Genomic DNA, 21,242 nt, shown 5'->3' with positions numbered 1-21,242 from the left:
TATGTAGTATGACAGATGCCTAGCGGTTATTGCAGCTGCTGTAGCTGAATTATGAATCCCAATGTGATAGCGGAGTGCAACTTGAAGGCATCATGGGACGCCAGTTGACGAGTCCCTTTATATACACTCGAAGCTGACAAGGTATACTGTGAGGAGAGGACGTGGTTTTCCCAACATTTCAGGTCCAGAGCTCTGCCATGGCCACAGTAGGATGCCACCATATTCGATACACCCCAGCTGAGAACGACATGTGGAGGAGCTCGGAGAAAAAGAAAGTATGGGGTAAAAGTCTGGGGACGCCGTGGGGCGATCTAGAATCTGGGGCACACCTCGCGTGGTCCGGACAAAAGCGAAGGGTACTTCATTTCGGACCGACAAAAGGCCAATGGTAGGCTCTAAGAGGTATGCTTTTTTAATAACCTGTCCCAGCCCTCCCCGATTTGATCATAAGCTCTGGGTAGCCCGGCATTCAATGATCGCTGCAAATAGCTCACCTGGCTATTGTGGCTAATGCGAAAGTGGCTTGACCAAGCTTCGCACGTGCCTGGCACGTGCCTGGATATAACTTGTACGATCACGATCACGTGCTGTCATGTATCATGAGCCGATTCGTGCGTCATTGCTGGCCTCGGACCGACAATAAACCAATGAGATTAGTCAATATTTGTACCCACCATCATCCAGCCTTACTCCTTCGGGATCTAATGCAAGTCGTAGCTGCTGGTTGCCCAATGACCGTCGCCAACGGTTCTACTAGCTCATGTGGCTAAAGTTCAGGCACGCCGACCATTTCTTCGCTCTTGCCGGGCTGTAATTTGCACGCTATAACGGACTCGCCTTGATCATGGGCTGATAAGTACGCTATCCCCTGGTCGGTCCGACAAGGGCCCAATGAGTGCCACATCCGCATCATTTGGACGACTTCCGTTTCAACGGCTAATTCCCCGCCATGGACTGCGCATGGGAGTCGCACTAGGACCCACAGCCACCATCGTGAGCCTGCGCGACCTCTGTCGATCTTCAAGAGGGGCGAAAGAAGGTGGGGGTGGGGGTGGAGGTGGAGTGAGAGAAAGAGAGATTGAGAGAGAGAGGCATTTATTAAAGACACAAAGTTGTTCATGCCATCTCGAGAAAGAGCACAGAGAGAACCAGACTCGTTCTTCACGCTCTCCTCAGTCCTCTTCACACTCGCAAAAGCTCCACCTCCCCTCTTGTCTACATCATCTCCTGTCAAGAACGTTCACCAGGCGCAAAGGCTCCAGAGAAAGGCCAAGGAAACAAGGAGGAAAAAATCGTTGACTTTTCTCCCAGAAACCTTGTTATTATACGGGCATCATGACTGTTGGCGACAAGCCTTGGTGGAAGTCAGCCGTGGTATACCAGATATACCCGGCCAGCTTCAAGGACTCCAATAGTGATGGCGTCGGTGACCTCCAGGGCATCATCTCCAAGCTGGATTACATTGCGTCCCTGGGCGTCAACGTCATATGGATCTGCCCCATGTACGACAGTCCTCAAGTCGACATGGGCTACGATATCTCTAACTACGAGGACGTCTACGGCCCCTACGGCACCCTTGCCGACATGGAACAGCTGATTCGCGAGTGCCACGACCGCGGCCTGCGCATCATGCTAGACCTCGTCATCAACCACTCCTCGAGCGAGCACATGTGGTTCAAGGAGTCCCGCTCCAGCAAGTCCAACCCCAAGCGCGACTGGTACATCTGGCGTCCTGCCAAGTACGACGACCAGGGGCGGAGGCAGCCGCCCAACAACTGGCGGTCCAATTTTGGCGGCGGCAGCGTGTGGGAATGGGACCCAGCCACGGAAGAGTATTACCTGCACCTGTTCGCCATCGAACAGCCTGATTTGAATTGGGAGAACCCCGAGACGCGTCGCGCCATCTACGAGAGCTCGATGGAGTTCTGGCTCAAGCGTGGTGTCGACGGTTTCCGCATCGACACCGTCAACATGTACAGCAAGCCGCCAGACCTTGCGGACGCGCCTGTACTGGACCCCAGCGTCCTCTATCAAGCAGCGTCCACCCTGTACTGCAACGGCCCTCGCATGCATGAGTTCCTGGACGAGATGAGCGAGATCCTGCGCCGTTACGGTGCCATCACGGTCGGCGAGCTTCCTTGTACACCCGAGACGGAGCGTGTGCTTCGGTACGTCAGTGCCAGGGAAGGGCAGCTCAACATGGTCTTCCAGTTCGATATCGTGGACGTCGGCATGGGCCCCATCCACAAGTACGACGTCGTCCCCCGTAGCTGGCAACTGCCGGACCTCAAGCGCGCCGTGGACCGCACCCAGGCCCTCATCCGGGACACAGACGGCTGGAGCACCGTCTTTATGGAAAACCACGACCAGGCCCGCAGCATCAGCCGCTTCGGCAACGACGCGCCCGAGCACCGCGTCGCCTCCGGAAAGCTGCTGGCTATGCTGCAGTCGACGCTCTCAGGCACCATGTATGTGTACCAGGGACAGGAGATCGGCCAGGTCAACCCCTCCCTCGAGTCCTATCCTATCACTCAGTACAAAGACATCGACAGCCTGCTGTTCCTTGAGCACCTACCCAAGACGGATGGTGGGGCTGTCCAGCCAGAGAGGTTCAACAAAGCCGTCGCGGCGCTGCAGCACCTGGCTCGCGACCACGCACGCATTCCGATGGTGTGGGATGGAACCAAGCCCCATGGTGGCTTCTCAGACGGCAAAGAGACCTGGATGGCGGCTCACCCGCTGGCCAAGGAGATCAATGTCACCGACCAGCTCGGAAGCAAGAGCTCCGTATTGGCCTACTGGAGGTCGATGCTTGCATTCCGCCGCGAATACGCTGACCTGTTCGTCCACGGCCGCTTCGATTTGCTCGACGTCGAGGACACTGAGCTGTTCACATACGTGAAGACGAGCGCGCGCAGAGAGAGAGCCCTAGTCGTGCTTAATTTCACGGCATCCTACAAGCCATGGAAAGTCCCTGCTGGAAACATTCTGGGCTTAGATGGTGAGGGTGAGCCGATTCTGTCTATGATTGCGTCCACGGCTGAGGCCAAGAATCGATTCGACGACTTTGCGCCGTATGAGGGCAGGGTATATCTCATGAAGACATGAACAAATGATGCTGCATGACGCGTTATGAGTTTATACTTGGCTAGAATCTAGAAATAGTATATACGACGCGGAGCGAAGATAATTTCTACATTCTTAATCCTACCCCTGTGAAAAATCACCCCGAGGCATGGATCTCAGGCGCCAACTTCTGAGTTCAGGAATAAATCGTTTTGAAGTCCAACAGTTTAATATAAATAACGAAGTGGTCGTGTGAAGAGAGTTATTAACGAGGGGAAGTAGGCAAACCAAGATTACTTAGTGCTACTACTTATCTTCCCAGAAGGGGTGTTATATCTCCTTTTTAGTTCCATTTTTTTATATCATCCTCTAAAGCACCCAAATTCGTGCTCAGGTAGTTATCTCGGATCAGGTTTATAGGTATCTGCATGGTGTTCTCACGTAAGCAGCTACTGCCTGCTCGTAAACCACTAATTTTGTCCTTGGCCCCCAACATTTTTTCTACTTGTGGTCACGTAAGCACGTCCTCTGCACAAGAATGTCATTTTGCTGGAGGCAAAAATTACTATCCTCTTCACTCTATACATCTCTTTCTTCTCCGGCAATCCTCCAACGGTCATCTGGCTCAAAACCAACTAATAATCATGGCTTGTGAGGGAGGCGTCGGGAATACCAATTCTGATGTCGCCGGCCTAGGGGTAAGTTAACATCAACCGAATTGCTTCCAGCATATCATGATGCTTGCACATGTGTATGAAAACACGTCTCGATCGCGATCTAAGAAGCTAAAACCATCAGATCATCATCGCCTTCGCAATTCAAGCTGGAATCTCTCTCATACTGTCGCTGTGGGCTTGGTACCTGCGAGACGGCGCTTCATTATTGGGAGACGATGACAGTTCCTGCCGTGGTGATGATGATGACCCTGGACTAGGGGTGAAAGACCAGAAGAGGACGTTGGTTGAGAAGACTCTCTCGACCGTCAGCGATATCCAGACCATGAATGGTAAGCCGATCCTATAGATTCAAGAATCGAATATTGATCTTGCTATCAACACCTGACTTTGGCAGGGATTGCCCTATTGGTTGCAGCACTTGCACAGTTCCAGACCCTGGACCTGTACCACTTCCATATCGTGTATGACACGGTGAACTTCACAGCGTATGGTCTTATGGTCAACCTATTGCCCTCAGCTTTGATTAACAAGATGTTACTTAAGTGTTTCGTTTTGCGCCTCCCTTGTCAGCTTGTTCCGCAAAACAGAGGGCAGAAATTTCAGAATCGCCGCCATCCTCACATTTGCCGCCCTCTATCTCGCGTTTTCCATTCTCTTTGGATGGGCCCTCAGTAGGTGGAATGACAGTATAAACGGCCAGTGTTATATCACGACAGACGTTTCTGCTCCGTCGGCCTCTCACCCTTACGTCGACAAGGTTTATCTCTCTATCACTTGCGCCTTCGTCTTTATAGTCTTGTTTCTTGCCTTACCTCCATGGTGGGACATAGTAACGCTGCCGTACACCACTCTGACCATACGAAATCTCTTCCTCTTTGAGGACGATGGCTGGGAAATCAAGAAGGAAAACATTTTTACGGATGCCGTGGAGGTTTTCGTCCTGTTGTGGACCGTTCTGGCCTGTGCCATGGCAGACCTCCAACCCCGGATGATTTCCCGCCCCTTTATCGATCAAGACTGGTGGAAGGCTCTGAGCAGAAACCAGCGGCAATCGGCAGTGCTTGTGCCCCTACTTCTCCAGTATCCTCTGCACCTGTACATGATCTTCACTCTGAGAAAGTGGAATGCGACGCTTCTGGAAGGAGACTCTGAGGATAGTTGGGGATTCGGTCAGATTCTTGCCGTCGTTTTGCTGGCGCCGACAATTTTCCAATGCATTGACATGGTTGCAAGTAAGTCAGTAGTAACTCTCTTCTGAGGTGGAAGTGGCTAACCTAAGTGTTGCAAAGAGTATCGTAGGCTCGACTCCACCCCTGCGCCTGATTCGACTGTTGAGCTTGGCTCTAGGAGCGTGGATGCGGTTTCTGTCGACCCGGGGCCGCAGTCATCTGTCGTGCAAGCTCAGCCTGGTCGACTCAATCGGTCGGCAACAACATAAATGTGCCACGATTTACGTGTCTTTTGTATGAGTTAATACAGATGAAGCTAGATAGGAGAAGAGCTACTATTAAACACGAGAAACCAAAGAGAAAGTCCAGCGTCTGAATCAGTGCTCTTGGCCTCAACGAGAAAGGAAATCTGATTTGGTACTTGTAGAGTAGCTCAAGTAAAACGACAACAAATAAGTAAACAGGCCACTTCTGCATGGTATCCTGGACGGCCATACCCGGCCAAGTTCATTGTCCTCCTGATACTGATTCAAATGCCTGACTCTTCTAAGAAGTCTCCGTCTGATCCTCCCAGACTGCCTCTATAACAGACATCAAGCTACCCTCAGATCCCCGGACTCCTACGAATTTTAGTCTGGTATCTACACGCCCTATAAGTTCCTTCCACATGGATTCAGTGCGCTCAGGGGAGTTCCAACAGGCGAGCATCACAAGATCAAGATTGCTGGGGAAGATTCACATTAGTAACAAATAAATGAGGTATCACCGAAATGATTAATAGTCAAGGATTTGGGGCCGTCTTGCATTCTACTTACCGAGGCTGCTTCCTGGACAACTTGGTTTCGGGCCCATTTGAAAGGACAAATTCGTAGATGACGACGCGCGTGCCGTGTTTCATACCCGGAATGAGGCTCCTGAGAATCTGCAATGCATTTTGGTCTCCCCAGTTATGGAGTATCCAGCGGAGAAAAAAGACATCCGTGCCTTTGTGTGTCTGAGGTGTAAGGAAGTCGTGCTCCTCGAAGAAAATCCGTGACCTCAGTGGATTGGGAAGTGCTGCTGCCCCCTGTTTTACAGTATGAGGCAAATCTTGAACCAAGAATTTGATGTGATTCGTTGATGCTGCCAGCACCTGCGAGACAGTGCCGTACCCTCCGCCAATATCGACAAAGGTAGCACCGGCAACGTCAACGTCATGCCAAGGGTACGACTTCACGAGATGCTCCAAATCCCAACCTGAGCCGCGGCCAAAATACCGCATTCCAGCACTAAACCGGCGCCCACGGTCAGGATGTTTGGCCAGAAAGTCAAACATGCCGGCACCGTCATGGACGAAGGCTGAAGCTGCATGGTGTGGTTCACCATTGCCCGAGCACGCACCGATTCCCCACTGCCTAACAGCCTCATCAAACCGATTGCATGCAGGAGACAGATCCTCGGTGAGCATCCCGATGGCGTCCATAGCATCCGCATCAGTAGCCAGCAGGCGTGAAGTAGCTGTATGAATCACGTGTCCGGGCTGGTCCGGTGCCTCAGTGAATATGTGACTTGCCATGGCCTGGCGAATGAGACGCTCGGTTAGGGCTAGGCTTAACCCGCTTGCCTTCGAAACCTCGTCAAATGTTGCACTGCTGTCCAACGGCACGTGATGTGCAAGACGAAATTCGTAGATAGCTCTGAGGGTCATCTCATCTGTAAATTGGAAGCCCATTTCCCAGAGGGTACCCCTGGATCCAAGTCCAAAGCGCTTTGCTTCATGGAGCTTGTCCACAAGGTCGGCTCTCGTGGCCTCGATATCGGCAGGAAGGCCCTCAGCGAAGTCTACTCCCAGACTCGGTGGGGGACGGCTCGCGGCTGCGAGTTGGGAGTCCAGCTTGATTGCCACACTGAGAATGTCTTGGGCCATAGAGGTGAAAGAATGGTACGAGGGTTGAGAATTCCCAGCCATGTTGATGTAATTACTCTTAGTGTTTGCAACATAGACAACTGGACATGCTCGTGACTAGTCGAGAGCCGTATCTTGGGTGGGTGCATAAAGCTAAATCAATTTCAATGATATCGCCTTGATGAGAGAGCTGGACCTATTTTCGCATATTCCGTGGTAATGCAGGTGCCTTTGGGGATTAATCATTAGTCCAGTGTAATGAGTCGTGTGTACAACCATTTGGCCCCCACCACACCAGCGTATCACTCAGCGCTTCTGTCTTCGGAAGCCCTCTTCCTGCGTTCTGCCCCTGCATGATAGTTTGAATGAAACAATAAGCCAAAAAGAATTAGCCAACATTGCTGATCTTGGATGTAACATGTAAGAGTACGAAGACCACACAGCTCAGTACGGTACAATACGATCAGCGTAGTACTCGGAACTCGTGTCTTCGGGAACAGCATTCCTGCGTTCTGGGCCCCAGGTCGTGTTTCGGTTGGGCAAAAAGTCAATCATCTGGGAGCTTATCTTGCTGACTTCTGGTTGTAAAATGTAACGGTCCGAGAGTAACCTCCCGGCTCAGTACTCCAGTGTGTAACATCATGTAACACAGTTGCGTAACGTACGCATGGCAGGCATGATACAAAAGGACCGAATTCAAAAGGGAAGTAAATTCTAGCGATCCTGGAGGTAAAATGAACCAGTCCGAGGATCGCACCGCTCAGTGCGTGACACCATTGTATGTGCATGGCAAGTATGACAACCATAAAACCTTACTGAGACGGGAAGGTAGGATAATACATCAATATGAGATAGAAAATGACCATTTTGGATTAGGTAATAGCAATATAATCATGTTGGGGAAACCATTGAACCACAAGCTGGATGGCCGCTCCCATCTTACAACAGTAGGTGGTTGATCATCAGAAGATTCGAGGAAGAACATGAAACATTTTGTCCTGTAGAGGCATGCAATTATGACTTTCTGAATTCTCAACACTTAATGGAAAGAAAATGACACAAATCACACTGCAGATCCATTTTCTTTGTCTTTCAATCTTCTGAATGTGGATATTATATCACTCCAGCTGTTATCAAGAAAAATAAAAAAAATGCCATTACTCAAAATTCGAAGCAATCCATGACTTCACAGCCTCTGATGATTCACAGTCTTCCTTCATTCCGAGCAGAGGATCCATCAAAGGCTGGTCGTGAGTCTCCTCCACAAACAAAACCTGCATATCTGGCATGGAAGGCTGTGAAAATGTTGTCAGTCTAAATTACACGGAACTTTGCTTTATTGCTGTGAACATACCTCTAGCAGGCCGACCAGTGTCTGAATATCATCAAAGAGCACCTCCTCAGTGCCTGCCGTAACAATTATGTTCTTGACAGCGCTTTTGATACCGTTCCACCATGTTGCATTGGCAGTGACCGGGGCGTTGTATTCATCCAGACTGGCACTACCCAAGGCGTACGAAGCCCAGCGACTCAAAACATGGCCGTTCACAAGGTCTCGGCCTCCATTACGTGTGAATGAGTTAGATGTCGTCTTCGGCGTGACCCATGGACTGATGAGAGCTAGACCCGCCAACGATCCGGATAGCTTTAGTGCCGGGATAAGAGGGTGTGGGTGCAACAGGTGTGACACCAAAGCAAGGCCGAGCTGCGCCCCACCAGAATCGCCTTCAATAATGATCTAAGGAGACGTGAGTTCAGTACTTTGGCAGAACTCGGCATGATATTCAGATTACTTGCGTGAACATGTACTCACATCTTCTGGTCTCTTTCCAGCATTCCTGGTGAGATGCTCAAGCATCTCGACTGCCTGGCGCAGTTGTGTAGGATACTGAGCAGCCGGCGCAAGGCTCATGGACAGGATCGCAACGGCGGTGTCCTGGCCAATACCCCCTTTCTTGAGGAGATCCCAGCACCATCCGAACTGAGCCGCCGCGGGATAAACATATCCACCGCCTGTTGATTGCGCCAGCATCATTTAGTCTGTATACCCTCTCATGTGGCATTCTCGCACTTGGTAAGGAGATTGGCTCATACCGTGGAAGCAGACCATGACTTTTGGAGAGCTGGGATTGCCCATCCACAATATCTTCCCACCAGAGGTCGGCAGATCCACAATATTTTTCTCAAAGCCATGTGATTTAGCGAACGAGGCATAAGCTTCATCCGTCGGAGGATTAATGGCCCTGTTCAGTATCACGGTCAGAATCTCCCATTACCAGATCGGAACAATCTACTCAATGACTGACTGAATTTGTCTGGCTGTGGCCTGCCCATTCATGGTCCGCAGAGCTCTATGCGCTACATGTCTGAAGAGGAGCCGATGCCCAGAGCGGCCTCTGAAGAGAGCAGTGATGAATGTAAAAGATGCTACTGAGAGAGTTTTCGCGATTGCCACCACCAGCCCAAAGGTCTCCGAGGCAGAAAGCCTCGGTTTTGATGCAGGAGCCATGAAGGATCAATCAAAAATGCAATAAATTATTGGAAAAGAACCCCATATCCTGTTCAGACAACAGCGGGCGTGAGAAGAGTATGCAAAATCACTTATCTCCAGTCCCGGAGTGGGGGATCTTGAAGAGCTTTGATTAACAACTGGAATGACAACAGGATGACGACCCAGCATCTGAGCCGTAGTTTTAAGGGAGACACGGAAGATATCAGAGTTCGAGCGGGGTTTCATCGAGATGGGGTCCAGGTCTTTCATGAAAAATGCCGTGTTGGGTTAGCCACTGTTTAAACATTCACAAGTACACAATTTGGGGGCTGAAGTAAGCCATAACAGCAAACCAGGAAAGTGGCAAGGCTCTGGACCCTGCCCATTATGCAGCCTGCCGATCTTACGTTTCCAATACATGGTAGGAATATGTGGGATTCTACCCGAGCCGCTCGCCGAGCTGTTGCTGACCACCAGTCGTAATTAACGTCCGTCCACATTTTTTTGTAGAACCCGGTGAACCATGGTACAGTTACGAGAGTGATCACCAATGACTAGTGACATTGTCAAATAGCAGCTCAATAGCGCAGAAATTCATGCTCGGATTGCTGGTGTCCCTTGGGGGCTTTTGACGTTTACACACGGGCTCGAGAGCGAGATGAGGCCAAGTTGCTGGCCCTGATATTTTTCTCTCTCCTAGGTTACCTGGTCAGCTCAAATTTCCAAGAAGGCCTTGATTCCAGTGAAGATGTCCTGAATGGTAACACATGCGCTTTTAAATCTAGAGAATGGGCTCTCCAGCTAATTACCCGGAGTCACACAAGTGTCATTGCTTCTGCGTGCTAATGCCTCTGTCACTGAGATATCTCAAACTCATTGTGTGGATAGAGTAGGGTCCAATTATATACGAGGCGCAACAGTAGGGATCATAGTGAACGATAATATAGCTATATAAATACAAGATTTCAACATAAGTATCCAAGTTATGTAACTTCCCTTCTTCAGCGGATCCAATTTTTTGATTCTTTTTTTATGGCGGCACTGGGAATGACTGGGTCTCGTCGTCATCAAGGTTCGACTTGAAGAATCACTTGCCGTCAGTCCCTCACCACGAACGAGGTCTTGTTCCCATCATTTGTGCCGTGGCGGACGATTCTTTCGTTTTCACTGTTGTGTAGAGGGTAGAACTCCTGGGTACGCTTGCTCTTGATTGCTTCGGGAATCAGCCAAGCAAGGAGGGGGCGCATTGTGGGCAAACAGGACGATACCACGGCCACGTCGATCTCAACTGCAGTCCACAGCCCGACTCCAACATAAGACCCTAAAAATATAATCTGGTAAGCACAAGATCAAGATAAGGGCTGGGGACCTGGAAGACCTACAAGTCATATCGTCCTCATTCATAGAAAGCATGAATTTTATGCGGAGACCGCTTGCGATAATGACGAAACTTCCCAGCACGAACATGACGCTGACAGCAATTTTTGAGCGCAGCTGGAGCTGAAGTCTCCATACATCTCGCATGGGAAGAAACAGTAATATGACATCTGCGATGATGTTGGGGATAGAATTGCCGATGAAGAACCACTTGGAGTTCACACACTTGGAAGGCGTCGTGATATCCCAGAATCCGTGAATGGGTTGGCAGCTGAAGATAGTCACCAGAACCAGCGAAATTCCCCACATTATGACGAACGTACCGAGGGCCATAGAGCTCACTTTGATGAAGCGCGTGGGAAAAAGATGTCGGTAGAGTGCCAAGATTGATAGCTTGATAAAGGTGAAACCAATGCTGTAGAATATCTCGCCGATGAAAGTTGTAAGGAGGATTTCCCGGATGTTGGGCATTGATACCCGCTCGACATGCAATCCAAGACCGAGGTGTGCCTCTGCGAAGAACAATGTGTTAGAAAGCTTCCATATGTGAAGCATCAGTAAGTGGAGAGTATTCCCAACTCTCCGTTTATTGTACTCTCCATTGAGGAGGAGAAGGGCCGAAAAGGTTGACACACCCGCAATAATGATTGACGACACCACACATGCACACAACAACCCAATGATGGACAGGTAGTCTGATGCGATCAGGCTTGCCCGCCTCATACGCCGTGCAGTAAATCGCATGGCAGTCGCAATAAGGGCGAGTGTCATACAGACGGAGACTGACGCGATGATGCGAGATCGGTCATCATCCGCAGCGTTTGACGGCATCTTTGCCAATGACAGTGTATGATCAATAATATGAGAATAGACGATACGGCCACTTGATTTCTCCGAGGAATCTCCCAACGTAGGATACTTGTATTGTGGAGTCATGAGGGTTGTGACCAAGTGTTGGAAAAGAATTTGCCTCCGGGAGTTGGGCATCGCCTAGGCTAGTCGGATAATGCATGTCAGCCACCTTTGGTGTAGTATTGATCCTGATCCTGCGCCATGCGACCACGCCAATCATTGCTTCCGGTCCCACACCCCTTCTCATTATCCGATCTCGATACCTTTAAGTCCCTTTGGTACACCATTGGGGGGGGGGGGGGTCTGAGATGGCTACAGCTCTTAACCTGTTATGCAGCTATTGGATCTGAACGGACATTTGCTATGATTCAGTAGTGCCAAACCTTACCGAGTTCCACTGCATCAGGAGCGTAAATTGGGTCAATTGGACAAATCCGAGGATTGGTCCGGGCCCTTCCAAGACATTTTGCGTTGATTCATTCATAATGAATCAATGCAAGTACCAAATAAACAATCAAAGTAGGAACTGTGAAATGGATGAGAACGACTTGGAGCCGACCAACGTGCCTGTAGAGTTGCAAATAGATGAAATAGTTGGGGTTATACGAGGGTCTGGGGGCAGAGTACAGAAGCGACATTAATGAATACTGACAATCAAAGGCTAATGAACTACCGTAGACAATTCTCTATTTGACGAGCAAACTAGTCTTATACTATTATACAAAGTTCAAACGGTGGAAGTCAGATATATATCCGCTGCTAATGAACAACTTGGATTGAAAAGAATAGGAAGACGAGTCTCGAATTGTAGCATCGGGTATCGGCGACCCGGGATTTGAAAAGTCAGAAAGCAGATGAAGGCAGAAAGCAGATGAAGGAAAATGCGAGTTTCGTGGATCGACTTGTCGGACCGATTATACATGCTGACTGTTTGGCAGAAGACAAAGTCTGGTCACTTCTATATTGGGACGTTTTCCGGATATCACGCTGGAGCCTAATGGCGCAGTGCCAGCTCGCTGTCCAAATTTGGGGGCGAGACAACCTACGGCCGCGGGTAGGGATGACGCCTAAGATGCCGTACGCACTAGAAGAGGTTTGTGTATTACAGAGGCACAGATATGGGGCGATAGAAGGAAAATTACGGAGAAATTTCGACGGGATCAATACCTTTGAGCCGCATGATAACGAATCGATGTGTAAGTAAATTGTATTGTCTGAGAAAGAAATGAGAATATTAAGGATACATAGGCCACGGCCATCATCAGTATCCTGTCGAATTCCTGTTCACAGCCTCATCTCTCTGGCATTGGAAAGCAAACATGTCTCCAAAGGCAGATATAGTGCTCCTATTTGGAGATCAGACAGGGAATATTGCCGAAGCACTCCAGGAACTGAACAAACTTGTGCCACACCACGACAACTTGCAGCTCCTCTTTACTCGAAGCATGCGAAAGATGAAGCTGGCATTGAAGCGAACCTCTCCTGCTTTCAAACCGAGACTTTCGCCGGTAACCTCGTTGCTAGAGTTGGCTTTGGAGCTCGAGAAAGAATGCTTCAGTGGCTCTCCAGCACTTGCCGCCGCTCTCCTCTGTGTTGTGCAGCTTGGCTACTTTATCGTGTACGAGAACCCAGAAACATAGTCATCGTTTGATAGAAGATGGTATCTAATATCTCGAGTCGACGAAGCAGTCACGCCGAGAAGAACGCAGCAATATTCGACACCCGAGGTGCGACTCATCCTAAAATCGTGTTGTTCGGCGTTTGTGTCGGCCTCCTGACAGCATCGGCTGTCGCGTGCTCTCGAGATCTGGGCGAGCTTCTCTCGATTTCCGATGACATTATACAGCTTGCTTTTAATATTGGCCTTGAGGCTGCAGCAAGATCCGAGTTGATTGAGCCGTTAACACCGGCCCGGAGTTGGGCGTTCCACGTGAAAGGCCTGACCAGGGAAGAGACAGCAGAGGCTATCGAGAGCTTCAATAATTCCTTCAGCCTTGGTAACTGCAGCAGGGCGTATATGAGCGCCTCCAGTCCATCTGGTGTCACCATTTCTGGGCCGCCTTCGACAACTGAGAAATTGTTCCGCCAGACTCCTTCTTTTCACAGGGCTCATAAGATCGCCTTACCGATCATCGCAGCATACCATGCCGAACATTTGGATCAGGTTTCAATCGACAGAATCACCGACTTTGTGAGCTCCTCATTGCTGCATCAGAGCGTCAAGAACAAGACACTTGTCTCGACCTCCTCTGGAGAGCCGTATGTTGCCGAGACATTCGGGGACCTGCTACGCCAAGTGCAGGCTGATATCTTCCAACATCCAATCTGCCTAGACTCTGCCATACAAAGCCTACAAAGGCGCGCAGCTCCAGTTGTGGCCTGTGCTTCCATTGGCCCAGTCAGCCTGGCGGAGTCGATCAAGCAAGCCTTGGAAAAGTCTGGTGTCAAGTCTAGTAATGCCGGCCTTTTTCACGACAATTTCGCTGCTAAACCAAGCTCCAATGATGTTGCCATTGTTGGAATGGCAGTCCGTCTACCTGGAAGCGAAACACTTGAAGAATTCTGGCATTTGCTTGAGAAAGGCTGTGATTTACATGGGCCAATACCATCCGATCGCTTCGACCTCGCATCCCACTTCGACCCAACAGGAACCAAGACGAATTCAACGAAAACGCCTTTCGGGGTGTTCATTGATCGTCCAGGTTACTTTGATCGCCACCTATTCAACATGTCGCCACGTGAATGCTTACAAACAGACCCCCAGCATAGGATGCTTCTCCTGGCCGTATATGAAGCCCTGGAGATGTCGGGAAGTACGGCCCTCGGGAATTCCAAAACGATAGGCACGTTCATCGGACAGACTGGAGACGATTGGCGCGAGGTCAACTCAAGCCAGAATATCGATGCCTACTTCATTCCAGGTGGGATGCGCGCTTTTGGACCGGGGCGCCTACAGTACCATTTTGGTTTCGACGGGCCGAGCTATTCGGTCGACACGGCGTGCTCCTCAAGTGCTTCAGCTGTCCAGCTCGCAGTCTCGGCTCTCTTGGCCCAGGAGTGTGACATGGCTGTAAGTGGTGGCGTCAATTTCCTGAGCGCACCTGATGTATTCGCGGGCCTGAGCCGCGGCGGTTTTCTATCTTCGACAGGCGGGTGCAAGACATTCGACGCTGGTGCTGATGGTTACTGTCGCGCTGACGCAGTCGTACGTATAAACTTCTTTCATCTTGATCCTTGTGAATGATGCCCCGTCGAGCTGTCTGCGAGACTTTCCCCACTCTAGCCTCTAGGGAAACCTGCCAGTACGATCATTATCATTTCTACAGAGATACTAATTCTGAAACTAATAATCTCTTAGGGAGTCGTCATACTCAAGCGATACGCTGATGCTGTAGGGGACCATGATAACATCATCGGGGTTATAAAGGCTGCTATGACGAATCATTCTGCCGAGGCCGTCTCCATTACCCATCCACATGCAAAAACGCAGGAGCGGTTGTTTCATCGCGTGCTTGATAAAGCCGGTCTCCAGCCTATCGACGTCGACTACGTCGAGCTGCACGGCACTGGCACACAAGCTGGTGACGTGATCGAAGCAACGTCGGTGACCGATGCTCTTGCGAAGGGCGGCCGTCCCCCATCCCAGCCTCTGTACATCGGCAGTGTCAAACCGAATCTCGGACATGGTGAAGGAGGCAGCGGCGTGACTTCACTCATCAAGGCGGCCTTAATTCTACGCCAGGACATGCTCCCGCCGCACATTGGCATCAAGGACCAGATCAACCCAGATTTGCCGCCATTGTCGCAGCTCAACACGCATCTCTCACTCGGTGGCACGACACCATTCCCACGACACCGCAACACCAGTGGTCAAGTGGGCCGCCCGCGAACTATTCTAATCAATAACTTTGATGCAGCCGGCGGTAATACCAGCATAGTCCTTCAGGACGCTCCGGACCGTGCCATCGAGGGGACTGATTCACGGTGCCATCATACTGTCACCTTATCGGGAAGGACAATGAAATCGGTCCGCGATAATACGATCAACTTGATCAAATTCTTGCGGTATCATACCGAGACCCGCCTTGAGGATGTTGCATACACCACATCAGCGCGACGTACCCATCACGCCTGGCGTCACGCCGCAACAGTTTCTTCGACAGAGGATCTAGTGCAGAACCTTGAGCGCAGCCTCGCAGATGAGAGCTGGACCAAGTGCCCGCCTAAGTCTCCGACGGTGGTTTTCGTCTTCACAGGTCAAGGATCACAATACGCTGGCCTCGCGTCAATGTTGTTTGACACATGTGCCCATGTCCGAGAAGCGATACTGAGGATGGAACGCCTGAGCGTATCGCAAGGGTTCCCTTCGTTTCTACCAGTCATCATCGATAAGAATCCAAGTGTCCCATTCACACCTGTTCAGACGCAGCTGGCTCTCGTGGCTATGGAGCTCGCAATCGCCTCTCTTTGGAAAAGCCTTGGCATTACGCCAGCCGCTGTCATCGGCCACAGCCTGGGAGAGCTTCCAGCGCTGTGCATGGCTGGCGTGTTTTCCATCAGCACATGTTTGTACCTCGTTGGGTACCGCGCATCCCTCATGATGAAGAAATGCTCGGCAGACACACATGCTATGGTGGCCGTTTCGTTATCAGCCGAGCAAGTAGATCAATGCTTGCGAGGCTCAGGACTTCAGCGTTGTGCGATCGCATGCATGAATAGTCAGACATCAACAGTAGTTGCGGGTCCCCGCGATGAAATGATGGCGCTACAGCAGCGGCTCAAGACAATTCAAGATGTCAAGATCACCAGCCTGGATGTATCCTTTGCTTTCCATTCCTCACAGATGAATCCAATTCTCGAGGAATATTGCGAGATTGCGCGCAAGGCCACCTTCTCAGCTCCGAAAGTCACCGTTCTGTCGACCGCGCGCGGCCGGATCATCCATCCTGGCGACAACTGTATTGATGCTGCATATCTCAAGCAGCAGACGCGCGGTAGCGTCCAGTTTTTGCAGTCAGTAAAGGCATTTACAGTGACTGGGCCTCGTGTTTGGATCGAGATGGGACCCCAGCCGACATGTCTAGGGATGGTTCGCACAATTGTTACTGCGCATAACGAAGACCTTTTCCTCCCGTCCCTCAAGCGAGGTGAGAGCGACTGGAAGGTGCTGTCCAGCTCTTTAGGCTCGGCCCACCAATTTGGTCTACAGGTCGATTGGCGGGAGTATCATCGACCATTTGAACCCGCTCTACGCTTACTGGATCTTCCCAGCTATGCATTTGACCTGGAGAACTATTGGCTTCAGTACGAAGGGGACTGGTCCATGAAGAAAGGTGGCGTTCATCGTCAGGTTGTCCAAGCGGAACCGGTTTTCAGCACCACATGTCTCCACCATATGGAGAATCATACTTACGACGCCGAGAGCATGACTGTCACGTTTACCAGCGACCCGTTCGAGCCTAATCTCAACGCAATCATCTGCGGCCATCGCGTTAACGGAGTTCAGCTTTGTCCCAGTTCACTCTATGCAGAGATGGCCTTGACAGCTGCACGGTACATTCAAACAATCAGAGACCCCTCAGGTTCGGCAGCATCTAAGACATTTGTAGGCTGGGATGTTCAAAAGATGCAGGTGCAATCACCTCTGATTGTTCAACCTAGCAACACCGAGCAAATAATCCGCACGGTCGCTTATCAAAGGTCGCCATCTGAAGCGGTTCAGATCGAGATCAGCTCCGAAAGAAAGAGCCCGAGGCATGTGCAGATGCATGCAACATGCTTGGTAGAATTTGGAGATGCAGATTCATGGCGGTCCGAGTGGGATCAGCATAGGTACCTCGTCCAGGCGCGCATGGACCAGCTCATCGCCAGCTCCATCACAGGTCCCGTGCACCGTATCCTGAAACCAATGGTCTACAAGTTATTTGGTGCTTTAGTCGACTATTCCGCGTCATACCAGGCCATCCAGGAAGTATTTCTCGACAGCAAGCTTCAGGAAGCCACAGCCCGAGTCCGGCTCGACACACCGTCTGCTTCTCAAACGTCTTTCACCTGTAACCCGTACTGGATCGATGGCATGGCACACCTGTCAGGTTTCATTCTGAACGGCTCAGATGAAACGCCTCCTGACGTGGTATACATCTCTCACGGCTGGGATAGCATACGGCTTTCTGTGCCTCTAGAAGAGGATAAAACTTATCATACGCACGTCCGCATGCGAGAAGTGCGCAAATACCCCGGTCAGATAATGGGAGATGTTTACGTTTTCACCGACGAGGAGACCATTGCACTGTGTCGCAATGTTCGATTCCAGCGGGTCAATCGATCGCTGCTTGACCACATGCTTCTGTCAAGCCTTGACACCGACACTCCAGATAGTCCAGGCACCGGCCCACAACAAACCCCGGCCAGCAGTACGCAGACTGGAGAGTATTTGGTGTCTTCTAGGAATGTGGTGTCCGCAGTTCCTAAGCAAGATGATATCAAAGCTCAGGTGAGAGACCAGGTGTGGCGTATTGTCGTGAACGAAATTGGTCTCAAGAATATTGCGGAGATTGACAACAACACACCGCTTAACGACATTGGCGTCGACAGTTTGCTTGCTCTGTCTATCGTGGCAACTATCAAGAAGCAGACTGGGTTGAGCCTCCCTTCAAGCTTCTTCCTCACAGAAAACCCCACGATGGCTGCCATGGAGGAAACCTTGGGACTGAAGCAAGCACCGCCTACAAATGTGGTAAAAGACAAATTTCCTCCTGAGTACATTCAATCGGACATGGAGCCAAAGGCGGAGAAAGAGATACAGAACGTTTCTACGATCCCTGAGGACAACAGTGATCAGATTGAACTTCACTCTCAGCCAGTTCTCCTTTTCAGCCGCCATGCTGGTGCTGGGTACCGCAAAATGAATCTGTTCCTCTTACCCGATGGATCTGGCAGTGCAGCGAGCTACATGGGACTCCTGCCAGGGTTTGAGAAATACGACTGCGAGCTGACTGCAGTATATGGGCTCAATAGCCCGTTCCTTGACGATCCAGATGCATTCCGGGATGGGGATGCTTCTGTCCACGAGATTGCCAGCATTTTTGTCGAGAGTATTCGCTCAATCCAACCACATGGGCCATACTACCTGGGTGGGTGGTCTATCGGCGGTGTTTATGCGTTCGAGGTGGCTATGCAACTCGCTGAGAATTATGGGGAGGTCGTGGCGGACCTCATACTCATCGACGCACCCTGCCCGGCTGCGCTGCCACCACTCCCTAGTGAGACGGCACAGCTTCTAGAGAGGATGGGAGTCCTTGGCGGTAGAAAACAAAGGGGTGTCACTAATGCAAATCTGGGACATTTTGAGGGATCCCTACGCGCACTCAAGCAGTACACTCCAAAGCCATGGTTATCCATCACCGGCAGAGGAGTGGCTCGAAAAGTTCCGCGTGTAACTGCTATTTGGGCGCGCCATGGGGTATGGGAGACGGTGGGGGTGGAGTTCCGCGAGCTGCAAGGGCAGCAAGGGCAAGTGCCATCAAATCCGACGAGTGACTGGGTTATGAATTCTCGGAGCAACTATGGCCCAAACTCGTGGGATGTTCTGTTGCCAGGGGCTGGGGTAGCCTGCCATTCTGTTCATGGTGATCACTTCAGCATTATGCAAAGCCCAAATATTGAAAATGTCGGCAGTATTGTGCAACAAGTCTTCACCAGGAAAGAGTCGGAGGTGGCGTCGTGTTAGTGGACATATATAAGAAGCACTCAAGGAAATATTCCAAAATTCGTACAGTATTGACTGCATTCATGATGGCAACAACGGCGCTAGGTATTACAGGCCTTCAATAGAAATCATTTCTTCCAATATATATTGCGGGCATACACCATCAGTGAAGCTATTCAGAGTGTTGGCATTTAATACTAAGTCCGTCCATGATGTGGGGAGAAAGACCCCTGACCCTGACCATTCACACGTATAAAAACACTCCTTTCGAGTGTTTTTCTTTTGTTCATTTTTCTAGAGGGCAATCCAATCCAATCTTTAAATGCTCACTGAAGCCATTATTTTCCCCTTACATGATCGAGTTGACCAGATGCCTACACCTCTGCAGGCCGAGTGGATCAGCACAGTATGTCGTCTTTCAGCTCTAGAAACGTCAATCAGACCGTGCAGTACGGTTTCGAGGCAAACCGGCTTGTTGCGGTTGGTTCATAGATCCTAGAGTCTGGGAACCGCAGATATACTTGCAAGGAACAATAGCTGGATTAATGCAGGCTACATATTCAATATATTAAATAATGGCTTCAAGTATAAGAAACCAAAACAATAAACTTTCAACAATGTAACCAAACAGACGATTCATTTACCTTTTATGAGCTAGCAAATATATTTAACACATCTTGAAATTCAAAACGTTCCATATCTTAACTTTCAGTGAAAATGCTACCGGTGACTACTTAACTCATTCATATTAAATTAATAAGGTTTTAAAGATTCTGAAAACCTTACTATAAACTTCTAAAACCATCATGAGTGCGTTCTTTTACTTATAACCCAAAAAGCCTTCTCCAAGATGTACATCATTTGCCACTCGCTATAAACGAATGTCTTACCTATCGCTCATTGCTAGGCCGCATAATACCACGAATTTACTCCAAATCTGAAGCATGAAATACAGTCCAGCAGCGACCATACAGGCACCTTCGAAGTAGTCATTCCTGCGACGGAAGAAAGTCGGGCTACGGTGCCCGTAATCTACGCCTTGCCCGGCGACAATCCTCATTATACCAAATACCTCTTTACTTAACACCCTACGAAGCCAGATCTCTACAAATACTACAGCCGCCAAGATGACATTATTGTCCTGGCCAACGGTGACAAGGTGAACCTAGATCCTCTCCAGTAGTGTATTGGGGTGATCCTTCTCTCAAGGGTGTCTTGCTCACTGGGAGTCGACGGGTTCAAACACTTTTGATGATTGAGCCGAGAGACCCGTTGGACGACTCTTGAGTTTTGTAGGATCGACGACAGAGATGCACATAATATCTATGCGTTGTTAATGCGTTGTCTTATGATCTACTCGACATCTACATACTGCCTATAGCGCTCTGCAAAGCATAGACTAAGGATCAGCGACACGATTGTCGTAGCCAAAGCAGTGCAGAAGAAGGCCTGGACAATTATGATTCCGACAGCGGCTACCAACACGACTGGGACGCTTGCTTTATACTATTGAGCTGTATTGTTGATCTACTGCTCGGATCGCTGCCGAGAGAAGGGGCCGGTCATCTAAAGGGTTGCATGATTCCAAGAAAAAGGAACGTTGCGTAATGTTTTCTCTTTTTAGTGCTACGATCAGCGGATATCGAAGGAGGGAAAAGGCTGCAATTGCAATTTGCACGAGGAGGGAGAGAGAGAAAGAGAAAGAGAAAGAGAAAGAGAAAGAGAAAGAGAAAGAGAAAGAGAAGGAAACCCGCATTCAGTGTCAAATTTAAGGTTTGCAGCTCCATTATTGCCATATTAGCGACATGAATGATGTTTCATCGAAAGTTTATGCGGAAATTGAGGGACAAGTACCGAGGGGGCAGGCGGAGAATTTCATTTGTTTCGACTCGTTGACACGACCCACACCAACAAGGACCAGGAAACATAAAAAGAGACTTATAGAGACATACTCCTAATGGCGAGACAGACAACACCAACAACGTTTGTTTCGCCTCATGAGACTGGCTGGACCCGC

General features: G+C 50.0%; 6 protein-coding genes across 6 annotated transcripts; 3 read left to right on the top strand and 3 right to left on the bottom strand.

Moving 5' to 3' along the window:
- Positions 1-1,335: 1,335 nt before the first annotated feature.
- Positions 1,336-3,108, top strand: M406DRAFT_38249 (family 13 glycoside hydrolase; the record flags this gene model as incomplete). Its single annotated transcript, XM_040924054.1, has 1 exon — positions 1,336-3,108. The coding sequence occupies one exon, from the start codon at positions 1,336-1,338 to the stop codon at positions 3,106-3,108; it is 1,773 nt and encodes a 590-aa protein (XP_040776264.1).
- A 602-nt stretch (positions 3,109-3,710) lies between these two features.
- On the top strand, positions 3,711-5,181 carry M406DRAFT_67758 (uncharacterized protein; the record flags this gene model as incomplete). The annotated part of the gene is made up of 5 exons (XM_040925093.1): positions 3,711-3,764; positions 3,865-4,072; positions 4,138-4,228; positions 4,314-4,975; positions 5,033-5,181. The coding sequence occupies 5 exons, from the start codon at positions 3,711-3,713 to the stop codon at positions 5,179-5,181; spliced, it is 1,164 nt and encodes a 387-aa protein (XP_040776263.1).
- A 277-nt stretch (positions 5,182-5,458) lies between these two features.
- On the bottom strand, positions 5,459-6,818 carry M406DRAFT_255335 (putative O-methyltransferase; the record flags this gene model as incomplete). Its single annotated transcript, XM_040917024.1, has 2 exons — positions 5,459-5,636; positions 5,728-6,818. 2 exons carry the CDS (start codon positions 6,816-6,818, stop codon positions 5,459-5,461), a joined length of 1,269 nt encoding a protein of 422 aa, XP_040776262.1.
- Positions 6,819-7,852: 1,034 nt separating this feature from the next.
- M406DRAFT_355859 (alpha/beta-hydrolase) lies at positions 7,853-9,467 on the bottom strand. Its single transcript, XM_040923281.1, has 5 exons — positions 9,104-9,467; positions 8,892-9,040; positions 8,611-8,810; positions 8,152-8,535; positions 7,853-8,092 (listed from the first exon to the last, which is right to left on the bottom strand). The coding sequence occupies exons 1-5, from the start codon at positions 9,304-9,306 to the stop codon at positions 7,955-7,957; spliced, it is 1,074 nt and encodes a 357-aa protein (XP_040776261.1). The 5' UTR covers positions 9,307-9,467; the 3' UTR covers positions 7,853-7,954.
- A 1,053-nt stretch (positions 9,468-10,520) lies between these two features.
- On the bottom strand, positions 10,521-11,163 carry M406DRAFT_232284 (putative integral membrane protein; the record flags this gene model as incomplete). The annotated part of the gene is made up of 2 exons (XM_040915897.1): positions 10,521-10,609; positions 10,671-11,163. Coding segments are annotated over 2 exons (582 nt in total), but the record flags the coding sequence as incomplete, so codon positions are not given.
- A 1,673-nt stretch (positions 11,164-12,836) lies between these two features.
- On the top strand, positions 12,837-18,780 carry M406DRAFT_60079 (uncharacterized protein; the record flags this gene model as incomplete). Its single annotated transcript, XM_040924669.1, has 6 exons — positions 12,837-13,135; positions 13,207-14,722; positions 14,876-17,203; positions 17,264-17,930; positions 18,006-18,668; positions 18,707-18,780. 6 exons carry the CDS (start codon positions 12,837-12,839, stop codon positions 18,778-18,780), a joined length of 5,547 nt encoding a protein of 1,848 aa, XP_040776259.1.
- Positions 18,781-21,242: the final 2,462 nt, after the last annotated feature.

This window comes from Cryphonectria parasitica (assembly GCF_011745365.1).
Source record: "Cryphonectria parasitica EP155 unplaced genomic scaffold M406scaffold_4, whole genome shotgun sequence".
Taxonomy (NCBI): domain Eukaryota; kingdom Fungi; phylum Ascomycota; class Sordariomycetes; order Diaporthales; family Cryphonectriaceae; genus Cryphonectria; species Cryphonectria parasitica.
Note: the sequence above shows the minus strand (reverse complement) of the source record. Positions and strands in the feature narration are given on the sequence as shown.